We start from the raw sequence: 16557 nt of genomic DNA on the forward strand, positions 1-16557 counted from the left end.
TATGGCCAATATCTACAGATACCCCCACAATTTACTATAGTTGATTCTTAAAAAGAGAACAGTTAGTGGAGATTATAGCACACACAGTGATCCGAAGTTGGATGATGGATGAGCAGTTGGCTTGTTTAAATGATGGATTGGTGAAAGGAAAGAAAGACCTCATCCTGGATCATTATTGCTGTGTTTTCTCATTTTGAAGACCTTTCTAGCACAAACAGCATCAACACCAGGATCCTAGCAAAGTCTTCCTTTTGCACTCCCCAGCCGTGTAGAGGCATGTTATGCTTAAGCGGGTGAATTAAATCTCTTTCGTTAAGGAACTTTTGCGTGATACACACCGATTCTTAGGAATAAACAAGACATGACACCTGCACACGTGCCAGCGTTATATCTGTTGTGTGCGCCCGTTTCTACTAATTTATTTAGTCTGGTTTTTTATTCCAGTCTCAGTTTGATTTTCTCTCCTGTTCAACTACAAACTTATGTTTTTAATTCTCATGTCTTGTGTGTCATTTTGCTATGTGAACTTCTTCATGTGTCTTTTTTCCCCGTTTTGCTTGGAAAGGAAAACGGGGGAAATGCCTTGATCAGCCTTTGACTTTTCGATTCCTCCCTCACTGCTAGGAGCCTAATTAAATTAAGCTCTTCTTTCGTGTTCTGCTTTTCACTTCATTTTATATTTTGATGTCTATTTTGCAATCATAATAATCAGGCAATCATGAGAAATAGCACCTTAAGCTGCCTTTCCCAGCTCTGGCTTTGCAATGAGGGCTGTGCTGATAGTTGCCGAGATACTCCCGCCCCTCGACTCACGTAATTCATCTTGTTGACCAATCCCGTCGTTCCCCCAAAAAAGTTTACGCCATGCAGCCTATAAGAACTGCTTAAGTATCTCAAGTAACAGAAAAGACTTGTCTTTCCCGTAACCCATTTATGGATTCGTTGGTGCCTTCAAAGCCTGGTAGAGCCACAGGTGGACTAACTCTTTGACTTCATGAGAGGGAAATAATTTTGGGGGGACACTTTCTGGCCGCCATCGACCCAGGTGGAGATGTCTGAGGAAAATCTGGGGGAAGAATCGGGCAGCTCCCCAGTCTCTCCTGTGGACAGCCTGAGCAACAGCGAGGGGGAGCTGGACAGACAGCCGAAGAGATGTGGGAGGAAGAGGAGACCGAGCAGGAAAAATGGGGAGGACTCAGATAGCCCGACCCCTGGGAAAAGAGGGAAGAAGTCCAGCAGCAGCAGCCCCCAGTCTTTCGAGGAGCTCCAATCGCAGCGGGTCATGGCCAACGTCCGGGAGCGACAGAGGACCCAGTCTCTGAACGAGGCTTTCGCGGCTCTGCGGAAAATTATCCCCACTTTACCTTCGGACAAACTCAGCAAAATACAGACCCTAAAACTTGCAGCCAGATACATCGACTTCCTCTGCCAGGTGCTGCAGAGCGACGAGCTGGACTCCAAAATGTCAAGCTGCAGTTATGTGGCTCACGAGAGGCTGAGCTACGCCTTCTCTGTGTGGAGGATGGAGGGCGCTTGGTCCATGTCAACATCTCACTAGCACCTGGAGAAATCATGCCCAAAATGGTACGCTTGGCTTTTTTCAACTAAAACTGCATGACTGGAAAATAAATAAATAGACTGTTTTATGGCTGCACAGTACAGTGGTGTAATTCAACCTAAGCAGCTTTACTTTGTACACTTTTCCTTGTGTCTTTCTGCAGAGTTTCGTGACTTAGCGAATGCCTTATTTTACCTACAGGTGACTGCTGAATCTACTACTCACATTCTGAAAAGGGACAATCTGGAGTCCAATGCTGGATACATGGGATCGCCTAACGACATCAGAATTTTGTGCAGAGGCCCGAAAGGGACTCACAGCCGTGTGTGTTAGCTCCATACACCCCAATTCTGGTGTGTTTTCGTGCTGTTGACGACGAATGTTTAAAATTTCGCCTTTTTTAAATGCATGCCTTTGGGCTTTATTTCTGTGGAGGTCAAAGTGCATTATTGAAGTCTCAGTTTTTTTGTTTTTTGTTTTTCTCGTTTTTGTGTGTTTGCGAGAGAGAGGGAGCCTGTAATGTGTGGCTCACATTACAGGCTGACTTTGTGGATCTAACCTGTGCAAAAAAAATATTTTTCAGAATGCATTTATTTATTTATTGATGAAACGTGTTGGAGAATAGATCCTGTGTCTGAAATAAATACGTTCCTATTTTTTATTATCGTTTTTTCAGTTTTGTAAATGTTTGTATATACCTTTTTTTTGCATTAAAGAAAGACGATGAAAGCTGCTTGCATTTGACTTCCCCCCTTCTTTTTACCCAGCGTGCTTGCCAGTGAGGAGGGCGAAACTACTGCCAAGTAAAGCACGCTTACATTTGATAGTCAACATAAATTACATCTGAAATAAATTAGCTTTCATACATCGCGTGGAGGGTGATTGTATTTGCATATCCATCAATTTAATGGTAAAACCTCCCACTGTTGCCAGCTAAGAAAAACAGATGGCGTTATTACTGGCATGGATAGAAGTGTTGGATATATGTTTTTTTTTTAAATTATTATTATTTGTTGCACATCCAAAAAGAAAATAAATTTTTTTAAATCATAGTTTGGTACGCTTCTCACATATAACTAAACTATTTAAGGAAAGATTGAGGTCAACTCGTGATTTAAAAGACAGAAACGTTTTTATTGCAGCACAGTGTGTGCTGTTAAAAAAGCGCCAGTCAATCTAAAATTGCGTTTTAATTAAAACATTTTTTGAAAGCCCCGTGCAGTCTCCAGTTTCTCTCTCACTCTCTCTTTCTCTGGCTTTGTTTACAGTTGGATTAAGGCCTGTGCTTGAAACTCGCCATTATAAGTAAATGAGTTACACTGAGGTCAGATGAGCCCGCTGCTGGACTCCTGCTACAGTCTCCTTTCTGCCAGCAGCTGAACTTCAGCAGAAGTTCACTTCAGGGGTTATAGGATTTCAGAAATTCTTTAGAAATTGTCATCAGTTACAAAGGACGTGCCTTATGAGATCATAACTGAGGGGAAAAATCGATTCACGTCTGGTGTAATTGCACATATTACATCAGCGGTAATTTAGCGACTTCCCCACGTTGTATAGCCTTGAAATGTATTCCTGCGCATTGTCACTAAATAAATCTTTCACAGTGCTATCGTGCTGTGATTGATCTCGGTGATCTGGGAAAGTCCTTCTCGCTGTCCAAATCAAAGTGCGTGCCCGTTTGAAGGTGTGTAATTGGCTTGGGAGGCATGTATGGAATTCCCAGATGTCTATGAAACTTAAGGAGGCCGTGAAGGTAGGCTGTGGGTCCCCGCGTGGAAGCACTGGACGTTCAGGGGAAATGCCTCCCAACTATGTATCAACAGCATTTCCACCCCCCCGAAATGTTTACTGTGAACCATTTCCACTATAGCATCAGATAAATAATCAGGGCCCACAGCAAATAGAAGCTGTGACCAATCCCCATATTTCAAAAAGCCCATAATTTCCTTTTTTTTTAAATAATAACAATAATTTCCAATTCAGGCCTTAGAAGCTACCTTAAATAAGTTTCCTCTCCCTTTCTCGGAGGAGAGGAGTTGGCAATTGACACGGTGCAGAGGCACAGAATGAAACCTATTTAGAACAGATGTTAGTATTTTTTTTTAAAAAAAAGTCACGTGAAATGAGCAGATGTTCAGACTGTGCAGAGACTCGCCGTGCAGCGCAGTGCAGTGCTGTGCACAGAGAGCTCGGAGCAGCTCCTCTTAGCAGCCTGTGGCACTACATTCAGATCATCTAGTACAGGTTTGATTAACGTGGATCGATTAAAGGGAATAATATGGATGTGACTGACCGTGGAAAGACAAAGGTAGGCTGTCAGAAAGGTCGCTCTGCATTGCTCGTGATGTTGTTGCCTAACGCTACACTTGCTGTTTATTTGTCTGTAAGAAAATGCAGGCAAATAAAATACAGAATGTTTTTTCTTTCAAAGCTGCCACCGCTACCAGGCCTACTGCAGTCAAAGTTTCACACTTCTTTGAAGCGATGTGTGTGTGCGTGCGTGAGTGTGTGTGAGGGGGGGAGGGGGGGAAGAGAATTTATCATCCAGCCATTTTGGGGAAGAGAGAAAAAAGAAAAGAAATGCATGGCACACATAAATCCCTGACAGAGGCTGTAGCACTACTGCCGTGTGATCATCGGCTGCGATTCATTTTTGTTCCGATCCCCCTTTCGCTTATAATTTGTATATAGAAACCTCACGAGTTACCAGTGAAGCTCGTATAAGCTGTGTCAACGTGAAACTATGAAAACTTTTAATTACAGCTTATGAAGTTATAATACTACTACTACTACTACTAATAATAATAATAATAATAATTATTATTATTATTATTATTATTATTATTATTATTATTATTATTATTATTATTATTATTATCATTATTATTATTATTATTGAAATGCTAGATTATAGCCAAAAATCTTTCAAACTTTAACTTTTATGTTGGGCTTTGATTGTTTTATCGTTGTTGTTTAGTTTAATTGATGGCAGTTTGTTACTCATGTTACTCAGGTTACTGTTCTTAAATCAGACTACAATTAATATAGTATTTATTTATTTATTTATTTATTTATTTATTTATTCATTCATTCATTCGTTTTAGCAAGCCCATTTTAGCAAAGACTGATAATTTATTAAATAAGAAGCTCAACAATTTGTCCACTTAATAATGATAATAATAATAATAATAATAATAATAATAATAATAATAATAATAATAATAATAATAATAACAACAATAGTTTTTCTTTATTTCGTGCCATACTATAAATATTTTTAATTCTACCCCTAAAAAGAAGAAGCAGGTGGAGTTGACTGCTTCCTCGGTTATTAAGACCAAATCCTGTTTCCTGAAGCTCGAAAAGCACAAGCTCCTTTCAGACCCACACAGACACCCTCAACAATGCCCCAGAACGCGAACATATTAAAGCCAGGAGTGGGTGAACTGGAGTCGGGATCAGATCTCAGGGTTGCACTTGAGGAAGGGAAACAGAGGAGAGACTAAACACAGAGAGACAGCTACAGCGCATAATCCTGCGTTTGGAGTCTGATGATTACTGAATGCATTAACGTCTATAATAATTGAGAAGAGATTTTATGTAAGGTTAAGTTGTTCACCACTAAATAAATAAATAAAGTAGCCATATTGTATCTTCAAGGATACATGTGAGTAAGCTCTTAACATGTGACTACAACAAGATACGTTTTAAAGATGGAAAAACATCGTTTAGTCCAAGAAAGAAAGAAAAAAGTGACAGGGAGAATCTGTATTCAACGATGAGCTCTCAGCAGATGGCACCTTGCATTACCTGCTGGATTCTTTGACTTTTGCTATTGTGGAAAAAGAGCATTAATATTTTTTTTGTGTGAGATGTCAAACAAAATAAACTTTTTTGATTTCATTCTACATTAAAATATATTCACAGCTAAAGTAGATATACAAGAACACAATTAAATAAAATCATGGTTCGTTCTGGGAGAGTCTGAATTCCTTTGATTTTTGGTGCTGGTACTGAAAATGCGTCACGTGCTAAAAGAAGATGAATTTTTCTGTGGAGATTTTTTTAGTTTTTTAGTCAGTTTACAATGTGAACGTACCCTCAGCTCACAAGAATCTTCCCTCATGTAAAACGAATGAATCTTCAAAAAGTTTGATTTGTCTTTACGTACAGTCAGGCATGTTTTAGAAAATGCACACTGGCACAAGTGGAGGCACACCCAACGTTTGAAAATATATTTACAATTTATGTCAGTGCATGTGAACCCAAACAGAACTATATGTGCCAAAAATCTCCCTTTCTGACTGTTGTGTCTGAAAGAAAGTCACCTTTTCCCACTTTTGTAATAATCTCCTGAAAATATCTCAGACTGCACTTTAAAAATCTCATTTTAGTTCTTCAGAGAGCCTCAGTTACAGTAACAAGTGCTGAGAACTGCTGTAGAACTACATCGAGAAGAGGCTTTCAACATATATATTTTCCCCCTGGATTTAAAATAAATCACTTTGATCGAAGACAGCCACTAATGCTGTGTCTCCAACCTGCCAAAGAAACATGTGTTCAGACCATAACACATTGCTCTCCAGGTACGGCAGCATTTGAAGTTTAAATAATGCAGACAGGCACCTGTGGTGCACTGACTTGATTTAAAGACATGAGATGAAAAAAGTGAAAGGAAAGATTGTGAAGGGAAAAATGTTGACAAAATTCTTTTTTTTTTAATTTTGCTGATTAATGCCTTTAAAGAATACACAGTCTTGTGATATGACAGATAGAATTTTTTGTATGCAATTTTAAAAAATGAATTTGTGAAAAAGTGGAAAAAGGAAGGTTAAAACTTTTTCGTGGGTTATTTGTTTCTTTTCTTCAAAATAAAAGTTAGTTTGGAATTTTTTAAGATTTATTTTTCTTACTTTGAAGTCACACACAGTTTAAAAGTTCAAATATTTTGTCTAAAACCATGACAGAACTTATGGTGAATGATTTATGTCGTAGTTTGATCAAAATTTCTTGACATTTTTGTGCATATTAGAAGAAACTGTATGTGACTGCCTCAGGAAAAAGTTAAACGGATACTTTTGCATTTGCTTGGACTCTTGTGGGCACACACACACACACACACACACACACACACACACACACACACACACACACACACACACACACACACACACTGTCTAAGCCAATTAGGGATGTCAGCTTCAAATCTGAACCACAACAGGTCACCACTTTATAACAGCAAAAGACACACTGATCCTGAGGAATGACATCACGATTTTGGCATTTGCCATTTGATTGTTTCCAGGATCAAAACTATCCAGAGGGCACAATGAAAACGTGTGCACCTTGTGTTTAACCTTCATTGCGTGTAATGTGTGCCACCCAGGCTGCAGACAAGACACGGATCACTGTGTTTTAAGGGTATACACAATGATGACAGGAAAAGGCTGGAAGAGGCTTGGCACCTTCAGGAACTGGCCAAATCCCCATTGGCTCAGCAGAATCACTGTAATAATAAACAGGCAATCAGAAGGCAGCGTGAGCGTACACAAAGGCATTGCGAAACTTTGCAGATAATAAAAGCAGATTTTTCACTTGAGGGGGATGATTATTTGTGCTCTTCAGTTGTCCATAAATAGAGGGCCCCTCACAGGAAGTATAAACATACCGATGGAGTGGAGGGCAGTCATAGTCCAGTGCAGTGATTTCAAACATCGCTGTTTATGTTCAATCAGGATGGAGCGTAACTGTAGCCCGAGTTTGTGCATGAAATACCAAGAATTATTCTGTTTGGGGGGAAAAAAACTCCATGCAGAAGGTAAAGTTTTTGAAGAGTGCTTCACTCAATTAAGGTGCCACATCTAGTAAAAGTCATAAAGCCTTGAGTTAGCTCCCTAATTAAATAAACACTGAAATGTCTTTACATTATTTTACATAAAATCCTGTGTCATTCTAAATGATCACTACAAACATATATGAATAAAATGATACAAAAGCTATTAACATCCTTTATCTAGTTAAAGTAACCTCTTTCTGGATGTTAATTAGAGGAGAGCACAACTTATTCACACTCAGAGTAAAACATGGAGTCCTTGTGTATTGCCCAGAGGTCGATAGGCCTCTAATGATTCAGCATCCCTGCTCTCGTCCCTAGGGCGCTCCACTCCCTGGGTATTAATCCCATTGCCTTCATTAACCTGCTGGCCCACCAGTGTCCCCCTCCCCTCAAATGCTGAATCCCAGCACCACGCTGTCATGTTGATAATTGATCTGTTGTTACCTGTTTACAATGATCTCCTTATTCCTCCCCAACCATCTTCAATACTTTATTCTTATCTGTGCTCTCAGCAGGAAGCAGCATTATGTCAAAGCAGGGAAAATCTAATTGACCATCACCACAAAACTTTGTTGAGCATGCGGGACAAAGCAACTCTTCACAATTTATTATGTGTTTATAAACTGAAGGTGGAAAAAAGACGTATTTGTATCATCTGTAAAAGTGGAAGTGAAGACAGCCATGTCCAGAGCACCTTTTCTATAACCAAATCTCTCATCTTTTTTTTAATTTATAGAAGAGACAGATATAACAAATTAAATCTACAAAAAATGAAGCAATACTTGAAAGAAATCTATCTTTTGTTCTAATTCTCAAATATTTGAATGTCTAAAGGGTCTTTGGTTATACAGCGTATTAAGCAATAGTTTTTTTTAAGGTTTCTCAGCTTTCATGTTCTGTTTAAGCTATGACTCATAATATATTTCCTGCCATCCCAGCAGGGGTATTGGTGCAAAAGGCTGCCCCTTCAGTCCCACCGCCGGGATCCTTCAGCTTGTCGACAGCAACTGGCCAGAGGATCAACAAAATGACATCAAGTACAGATAACAACAAAGAACAGTTGTACTGTATGTGTTACTAGAAGTGTGGGATGTCCCTGACTCTCTGCACTGTAATTATGATGTATTACCATGCTGAGCAACTACTCATTAACAAAATGTTAATTTAGGTGTTTTGAAGCTGCTGTCATGCGGTTGTGCTCGCTGACATAATTTTCAACTCTTTAAAAAGTCTGAACTATAGATTGTATAACAGAATATTATACGAATGGAGTGGAAACCCCGTCACAAAGTCACTGATGCTACGAGTGTAAGACAACATAAACATTATCTTATCTCCTCTATCTCCATGTCATCAGGGGGAGGGGGCTGGGCACGTCCTCCGCAAGAGATGACCGGCTGTTTTTGACCTTAGTGCTAAATCAAGTTCAAAGAGGACCACTGGTGTTTGGCAGATAGCTTTACATGAGGGCAGAGGGAGGACCATTTGTTTGGTCAACCTCTGGCTCCCCCTTTGATTCGCAGCTATCTTTGACCCCTGCCACAGTGACACCACTTAAGGCTCTTCATTTGGTCACAGTGGCCGGTCTGATGAAACATGTGAAATGACTGACTTTACTTTCTATTCAACTTAAGGAAATAATTTTTCTGAATTATATATATATATATATATATATATATATATATATATATATATATATATATATATATATATATATATAGATATAGATATATATATAGATATATATATAGATATATATATAGATAGATATATGATTTCATTATAGGAAAAACCAGTCCAGTCTATTGCAAAACTAATTTTCATTAGATAAAAGGTTGTGTGAAAGTGTAATGTAAACATTTTTAATGAATAAAAGCCCCAAAACTTGGGGTGTAATTAATATAAAATGATCTAATAACATTGGTTGGCTTCAGATCCATGTTAAGATGGAAAAGTACTGCTTCAAAACTCATACAATGAATCATACGTTTACCAACGGAAAGATTTTACACTTTTAAAATGAACAAGATGTCATAACTACATCTGTCATGTCAAAGCGGTAGTTCGGTCTGGGTTACTTTCTGCTGTCTTGGTTCCAAAGAGTCTGGTACAAGTGAACGTTATCCAAGAGCAAAGAAATATATGTGGAACACTATTTTTCCACGGACAACGTCTGAACACAACTGGAAACCCATCAGGAAAAACAGCGCTGTGTTTTTTTTGCATTACAAGTGTATTATCACATTATAAGAATGAATAACGTATCATGATCGGGCGCCTGTTATTTTAGGAGAAAAATCAGAGTATTAATAAAATGAGATTTTGAAGCAGGAGAATGGCTGTTTTTTGTGTGTGTGTGTGTGTGTGTTCTGTGCTCTTATGTTTTATTAACTAAAGGAAATGTAGCGTTTAAAAGGAAGCGAGTTTTGATGTTTGGTGCACAAAAGAGAAGAAGCACAAATGCAGCTTTAGTGTGCCGTTCAGAAAATGCAACTTCTCATAGTATGAAGCCTTGATTCACTTGAACCTTGAAAATGTAATGCAGAAAGCTGGAGTTTCAACTGTCCTTGCAACCATGTGTTTCAGTGAGTAATTCAAGAGATGTTTAACAAAAAGAAATGCCTGCCAAAGTATCTGATGTGTTGCAGTGAGTCACCTTTTCTCACGCACGCACAAGTTTTCTCAGTTGTATTCTTATTTTGGTTCATTTCCCTGACCTTTAACACTTGCCCCAGAGAGATGCAAATGCCCAAAGAACATAATGGCTCCCTTCCTGTGTAAAAACTAGCCCGTAAAGAAAGATAATTAGGGTTGTCATGACAACAGAGTCCAGCGGGCTGATGGAGCAGGGTTCGCTTGCAGAACTTCAAACGGTATCAAAGCTCCGCGGGCTGGTACATGAGCTCTGGTTTGAATTAGGGCCTGACTTCCACATTCTCTCTTCAAATTCAAAATCTATATGGAACAGGGAGAAATGGGAGAAAAAGGGCCCAGCTAGTCCTGGTCCAGACAGACCAACAGATCTGGATTTCATTAGAGACAATTATCTTATCTGTTTCATCTCAATGCTGCCCCAAGGGTTGGCAGGCAGACCAGTGGGCTCTTTGCAGTTTGAGAAAGCCTGCAGCCAGCCAGAGGCCTGTGGATCAGGTCATTAAAACACTCCTGCCCCTGCTGCTAGTGATAAAATATTTTCATGCTTTTGTAAATAGATTTTCTTCTTTTAACCCCACAGGACACAAGATACACAAAGTTTCTAGCTCGGGATAAAAGTGTCCTCAGTTTTAAGAGGAGTCAGCCAAAATGTTAGTTTTGCTCTCAGGTGAAGCTGAACTAGTTTGCCTGCACTTCACTTTCCAGCAAAGCTGCTATTCATCATCACCATGGAGCCTGGCTCCTCTAGTATCCAGTCAACCTGTTAAAGCCTGTGTCACACACCTGTCAACGCAGCATGTAAAATACAATGGTGATGGTGGTATTCGTCACTGATGGTTTGCTCTAGAAATAAAATCCTGTTAGTCAAATTTAATCAGTTAAAATTGATGGTCAGCTCACAATTAGTTAGATTACACCTCCACGTCTCTCTGTTTAATATAAATCTAAAGCCAGGACACAATTAGCTTAGCATAAAAAGTCAATATAAATATAGAAAGGTGCATTGGCTCTGTCAAAATGTAATACAACCATATGTACACCAAACGACTTTTCTATCCTAAACAAAAAAAAAATGTAGACTAGATATGTCATTTTTATGATACAGAAAAATCCAGTGACTTTAGATTATGAACTGAATGTCAAGCTCAGGTGTCTAGCACCCACCATCCACACCAGCTATCAACTTACAGCTTCACTCTCTGCACTGATAATTCTGGTCCCTCCACAACAATTTGCCTGAAAATATAAAACAGACCGATGAAATGAAATTTCTAGGACACATGGTTGGGGATGAATACACACTTTACACTGTTTTAAAGCAATGTATGCAGCATGATTGTTTGTATCATTAAGTGACAATCAGTTTATAGCAGCTACAGTTTTTTAAATCTGTACTGCTTTTTTTAACTCGTTGCATAAGTTTAGGAAAGATTGTGCCTTTTATGGAATACTTAAGATGACTTATGGCATGGGGCACAACATCACACCACTCACACGTGGACTCTGTACTCAGACCAAGTCCATTGGACTACTTTTAATTACTTTGCAGCCCTGTCCTCTAGTGTGTGCCTTTCCGTTGTGTGCCTTCCTCCTGATTTGTATGTGTTCCTCTTGTCTGTTATTTATTCTTGCTGTCCTACTATTTAGATTTTTTATTCAATGCACAGCTGGTGTGAAGCACCCACAATTTCGTTGTACATGTACAATAAAAAGGCTATTCTATTCTATTCTATTCTATTCTATTCTATTCTATTCTATTCTATTATGTTATATTATATCTATATAGACTATATTTGTTCTTAAAACTACTCCAAATGAGACGTCAATCTCTGTAAAATGACACACTGTGGTTTTTGAATATCCTGGATCAACTGTTCATAGAGTTCATCATTTTTTGTGAAAGTTTGACAGTTGAAAAACATTATGTCATGCTTACAGTTTTATAAAGACTAAACAAGCAAACTATCGCAGGTTGATTATTGAATTTTACAAAGACACCATGATGGTTTCATTTGCTTACCTTTGGAAAGACTAAAGCTTGCTCTTTCATCCTCGATCAGCTAAGCAAACTTGGTTAAATTTAACACAAGTCATGCTGACTTTCTGAGTCCAAACTACAAAGTTTCTAAAAAATAAATAAATAAAACAACTTATGACCTCAGTCAGAAAATGTCCGGCATGGCTCAGATTCTGGGGACCTGCACTTTTTTTTGACAAATTTAGGTAATCTTGTACAGTTTGGCTTAGAAAATAGCAGCTTATTTTTGGACAGGATGCCCTTGGTGGGGGCGGGATGGGGGTGGCAAAGGAGCAGAGAGGGATGTGAGGCCCTCGTAGAACCCGGAGCTGTAATTGAGAACCTTCCTCATCAGGGGTTAGGGATCATGGGCAGAGACTTTCCTTCATCACAGCCAAGCCGGGAAATGCAGAGGACAGCATGGGTCAGCTCAACCAACCCGCTGTGTGCTGTTACCATGGCAAACATCCCAAGGGCCAAAGAAAATAGATGACAAGTACAATAAAATAAGGTGCAATCACGAAGGTCAGTTGCCTCCAATGCTTCTCAAAGCCCCCACGTTCTCCAAAAGTGAAAGAAAAGCTGGGTACTTAATTGCTCTGTAATGTGGTCATTTTCCCTCCTTGCATCTAGAAATCAGGAAGCCTCGAGGGACGTGCTCTAGAGACTCTCCGTGAGCAGCCACTGAGCAATTCCAGTCCACTTCAATTGCGAGATATTTACTTTCCTGTTCTTTGTACTGGGTGCCCTGCAGATGGAATCTAGCATCCTCTTCAAGGGGAAATTTTATGAGTTATTAACTGTCAACAGTTCATAACCCCCAAGGAGCTATTAAACTTTCTCCTGTGGTCACAGCAGAAATGCCAGTGTTTGATTTGGACTGGAAAGAAATTTGAATGTTTGTGCTCTTCTCCACCCTGCGTGCAAGTGCAGCAAAATACTCAAATCAGCTTCAACATCAGATCACTGTGTCAAGATAAAGATAATAATGTGTTTGCTTAGTTTTGAAAGTACAGAAGGCATCGTGTGGATTTAGTGTCCATGAGCACAGTTTATCACAACAGTCAAAACACAATATGGAGACAAATCAAGGCACAAAACCATTGGAAACAACACAAGTATTTCCTGGGCTGAATCATCTTTGATAAATAACAAGATACTAATTGGATTTTTAGAATTTCATTAATCGTGCAGCTGCAGGTGAAGTACTCCAGTATTCTCCTAATTTACGAGCCGAGATTGCTTTTCTTTTTCACTTTTTTGTTCTTCTTTTTGTACAGTGCGCTATATAACAGTTATATTTGTACTCGAGAAATGGTGTCAGCGGTGTGACTAAATCATTTATCACCAGCCAAAAACAACGAGGATGAATAATTGAGTCCAGATGTAGCTGATTCAAGCGAGATACCAGGGTTCATTTCCTGTCTGTGCTTTGTAAGACAACCTATTACACCTCCCAGGCAGCTGCTGGCTACGCTGGCCCAGCCTGAATGTCAACACTCCTCAGGTGTCAGTGTAAGAATCACACAACACGCAAGAATGCTAGTCTCCTCCATTTAGACCTTATTCTCTAACTCTGTCATACGGTCAGGCAGAGGTGGAATAAATACATGTACTTAAATTTACTTGGGTAGTTCCATTTAATGTTACTTCTCATTAGATACATTTACAGTTACACAATACAGCACAATGCAAAAAAGCATAAAGAGCTGATGCTGGATTGATGCAGATTTAAAAAAAAAAACAGGAGTGAATATAGCAGCTAAAACTAGTTCCACGATCTAAACTGCTGTTGGCAGATTTACACCATCACACTGTGAGCCATGCTGTTGTGTAATGATGACACTTCTGCTCTCTTTCTTGTGTAAAAGTATGAATGCGGGACTTTTACATGTTACAGTGTTTACCCATTTTTCTCAAGGAACAGATCGCCACCACTGTTCTAAATAAATTCTGCATCAACAGACATACTGAAGATGTGAGCATGCATCTTACCAAACATGTGTAAAGCGCTATTCAGACAGCAGTATGATTAGGTATGCTGGCAATTATTGCAAAGTGAAAATACAAAGGATACAAACAGCAACACACACGCACACATACACACACACAAACTTGCCTGCAGTAGCAGTTCCCTTGTTTATTTTATATGCTAAAAGATCTGGGAGGTCATAATTCTCAGTCTGCCTTAAAAGCATTCTCTTCCGGCCCTTTTGGGCCCATGTGGTAATAATTATGTTCTCTGGCTTGGCCATGCAGGTGACTGACACTGAGTGACCACTCCTCAGCACCCATGCATGTGCTAATGAAACACAGCTTCCTGGTTGTCCATTTTTTTTTTTTTTTTGTAAGGTGTAAGCTGTTCAACTTGCACTTTGTTGCTTCACTCTTCACTCAGCCTTAAGCAGTTTGAAAATCATTACGTCCTCCTCCTTTTTCATAGAAAACCTGCTTATCCTCAGACGCTCGGTGAACTGAGGTTGCATTTTGCAGGTGGGACCAAACGTGCTGTCTTTCAAACGGAGCCGTGTTATTCATGTTCTCACTGAAATCTGTATCCATCCATTTCAGCATGAATTGCATGCCAGTTTCAAAACAAATAAACACCAGCAGAGGAGGTTTCTATGGACAAAATCAATCTGTGGGGGGATGTCAGGATTGTTTGGAAGAAAAGGTAAATAGTGAAGTGGAGTGGCCTACAGACTTTAATGCAGTGTTTACACTGTAATTAGTCTTTGCAGGATGAGATTCCTGACAGAGGGCCTGAGACGGCGTGGCATGATAAAATAAACTCTAAACAGTGCTGTTTCAAGACATCCTCCGTGGACCATAAACCAAGACAGTCTTTACAGGCTGGCCTACAACCACCACTCTCTAATTTGCAAAATGGGTGGTCTGATCTTTTTTTTTTTTTAACCATCTGACTGTCATCTTCTCTTATCCTTATTTTAATGCAGCTTGTTCTCCTCTTTCCTTTGCATTTTCCCTGAGTTTTTTGCTATTTCGTTTTTTTCTCAGTGTTTACCCCTCAACTTCCTGCTTCCCCCATCCAAAGTGAACTTTGCATGGAGCTTTAACTTCCAGCTTCTCTGCAGGCCCCTCCGGACTCTGAGCTGATGACACAGTCTTCAGCCGTGCATGCAGACGGGGGTACGACTGGGGCTCATTCAGAACTGTGTCACCGTCCACCTGAGAAAACATACAGAGGGCAGGGGAGGGGGCCTAGTAAGGACACCAGGAACCAATAGTTAAGGGAGGGCTGGCAGAGTGACAGCCAATGTACAATAACATTAGTCTTCCGCTCTAGTCCAAGTGAGCGCTCCTTCTGGACACATCTCTGCCTCCTCTTACTTTTTTCTTTCTTCTGTCTTTTTTTTCTGTCAAGAAGCTCCTTCCAATGGAAACAAATTCCTGTCATGCCTCAGTGCTGTTCCCTGTTTAGATTTCTCATTACAAACAGCATTACACGCATGGGCTGGAGCTGGCCAGAGCACAAGCCAGGGAGAAGCCAGGGACCTTAGTCCTCAAAAGCATCCAGCAGAAAGATGAAGGAGCAGGGTCTGTCAGATGATGGCCAATATATATATATATATATATATATATATATATATATATATATATATATATATGGCGAGACTGCAAGACCAGACTGACCAACCTGTGCACTGCCTGGATTGATTACAAGAAGGCCTATGACTCAATGCCCCACAGCTGGATACTGGAATGCCTAGAATTGTACAAGATCAATGGGACCCTAAGAGCCTTCATCAGGAACTCAATGGGGATGTGGCGTACAACACTAGAGGCCAACTCCAAGCCCATAGCACAAGTCACCATCAAGTGCGGGATCTACCAAGGAGATGCTCTGTCCCCACTGCTGTTCTGCATAGGCCTGAACCCCCTCAGTGAGATCATTAACAAGACTGGCTACGGATACCGACTACAGAACGGAGCAGTTGTCAGCCACCTCCTGTACATGGATGACATCAAGCTGTATGCCAAGAGTGAACGAGACATCGATTCACTGATCCACACTACCAGGCTATACAGCAATGACATTGGAATGTCGTTCGGACTGGAGAAGTGTAGTCGGATGGTAACAAAGAGAGGGAAGGTAGTCAGAACTGAGGGGATTGAACTACCAGAAGGCAACATTGCAGACATAGAGGACAGTTACAAGTACTTGGGGATCCCACAGGCGAATGGGGACCATGAAGAGGCCGCTAGAAAAGCTGCAACCACCAAGTACCTGCAGAGGGTCAGGCAAGTCCTGAGGAGTCAGCTGAATGGTAAGAACAAGATCCGGGCCATCAACACGTACGCCCTGCCCGTGATCAGGTACCCTGCTGGGGTAATAGGCTGGCCAAAGGAGGAGATAGAAGCCACTGACATAAAGACAAGAAAGCTCCTGACCATGCATGGAGGGTTTCACCCCAAGTCCAGCACCCTGAGGCTGTACGCTAAGCGGAAGGAAGGGGGCCGGGGACTGGT

General features: G+C 40.2%; 1 protein-coding gene across 2 annotated transcripts; it reads left to right on the top strand.

Moving 5' to 3' along the window:
* Positions 1–895: 895 nt before the first annotated feature.
* Positions 896–2291, top strand: twist1b (twist family bHLH transcription factor 1b). 2 transcript variants are annotated; one of them, XM_080896792.1, is made up of 2 exons: positions 896–1584; positions 1722–2291. In XM_080896792.1, exon 1 carries the CDS (start codon positions 1052–1054, stop codon positions 1556–1558), a length of 507 nt encoding a protein of 168 aa, XP_080752918.1. In that variant the 5' UTR covers positions 896–1051; the 3' UTR covers positions 1559–1584; positions 1722–2291. The 2 variants fall into 2 exon arrangements, with proteins under 2 accessions (XP_080752918.1, XP_080752917.1); XM_080896791.1 differs by having other exon boundaries at positions 899–1584; positions 1760–2291.
* Positions 2292–16557: the final 14266 nt, after the last annotated feature.

The sequence above is a fragment of the Rhamphochromis sp. 'chilingali' genome, assembly GCF_963969265.1.
Source record: "Rhamphochromis sp. 'chilingali' genome assembly, chromosome: 11".
NCBI classification, from domain to species: Eukaryota; Metazoa; Chordata; class Actinopteri; order Cichliformes; family Cichlidae; genus Rhamphochromis; species Rhamphochromis sp. 'chilingali'.

Bases quoted from the DNA above. Each gene is read 5' to 3' on its own strand.
- twist1b (XM_080896792.1), top strand. From the start codon at position 1,052: ATGTCTGAGGAAAATCTGGGGGAAGAATCGGGCAGCTCCCCAGTCTCT.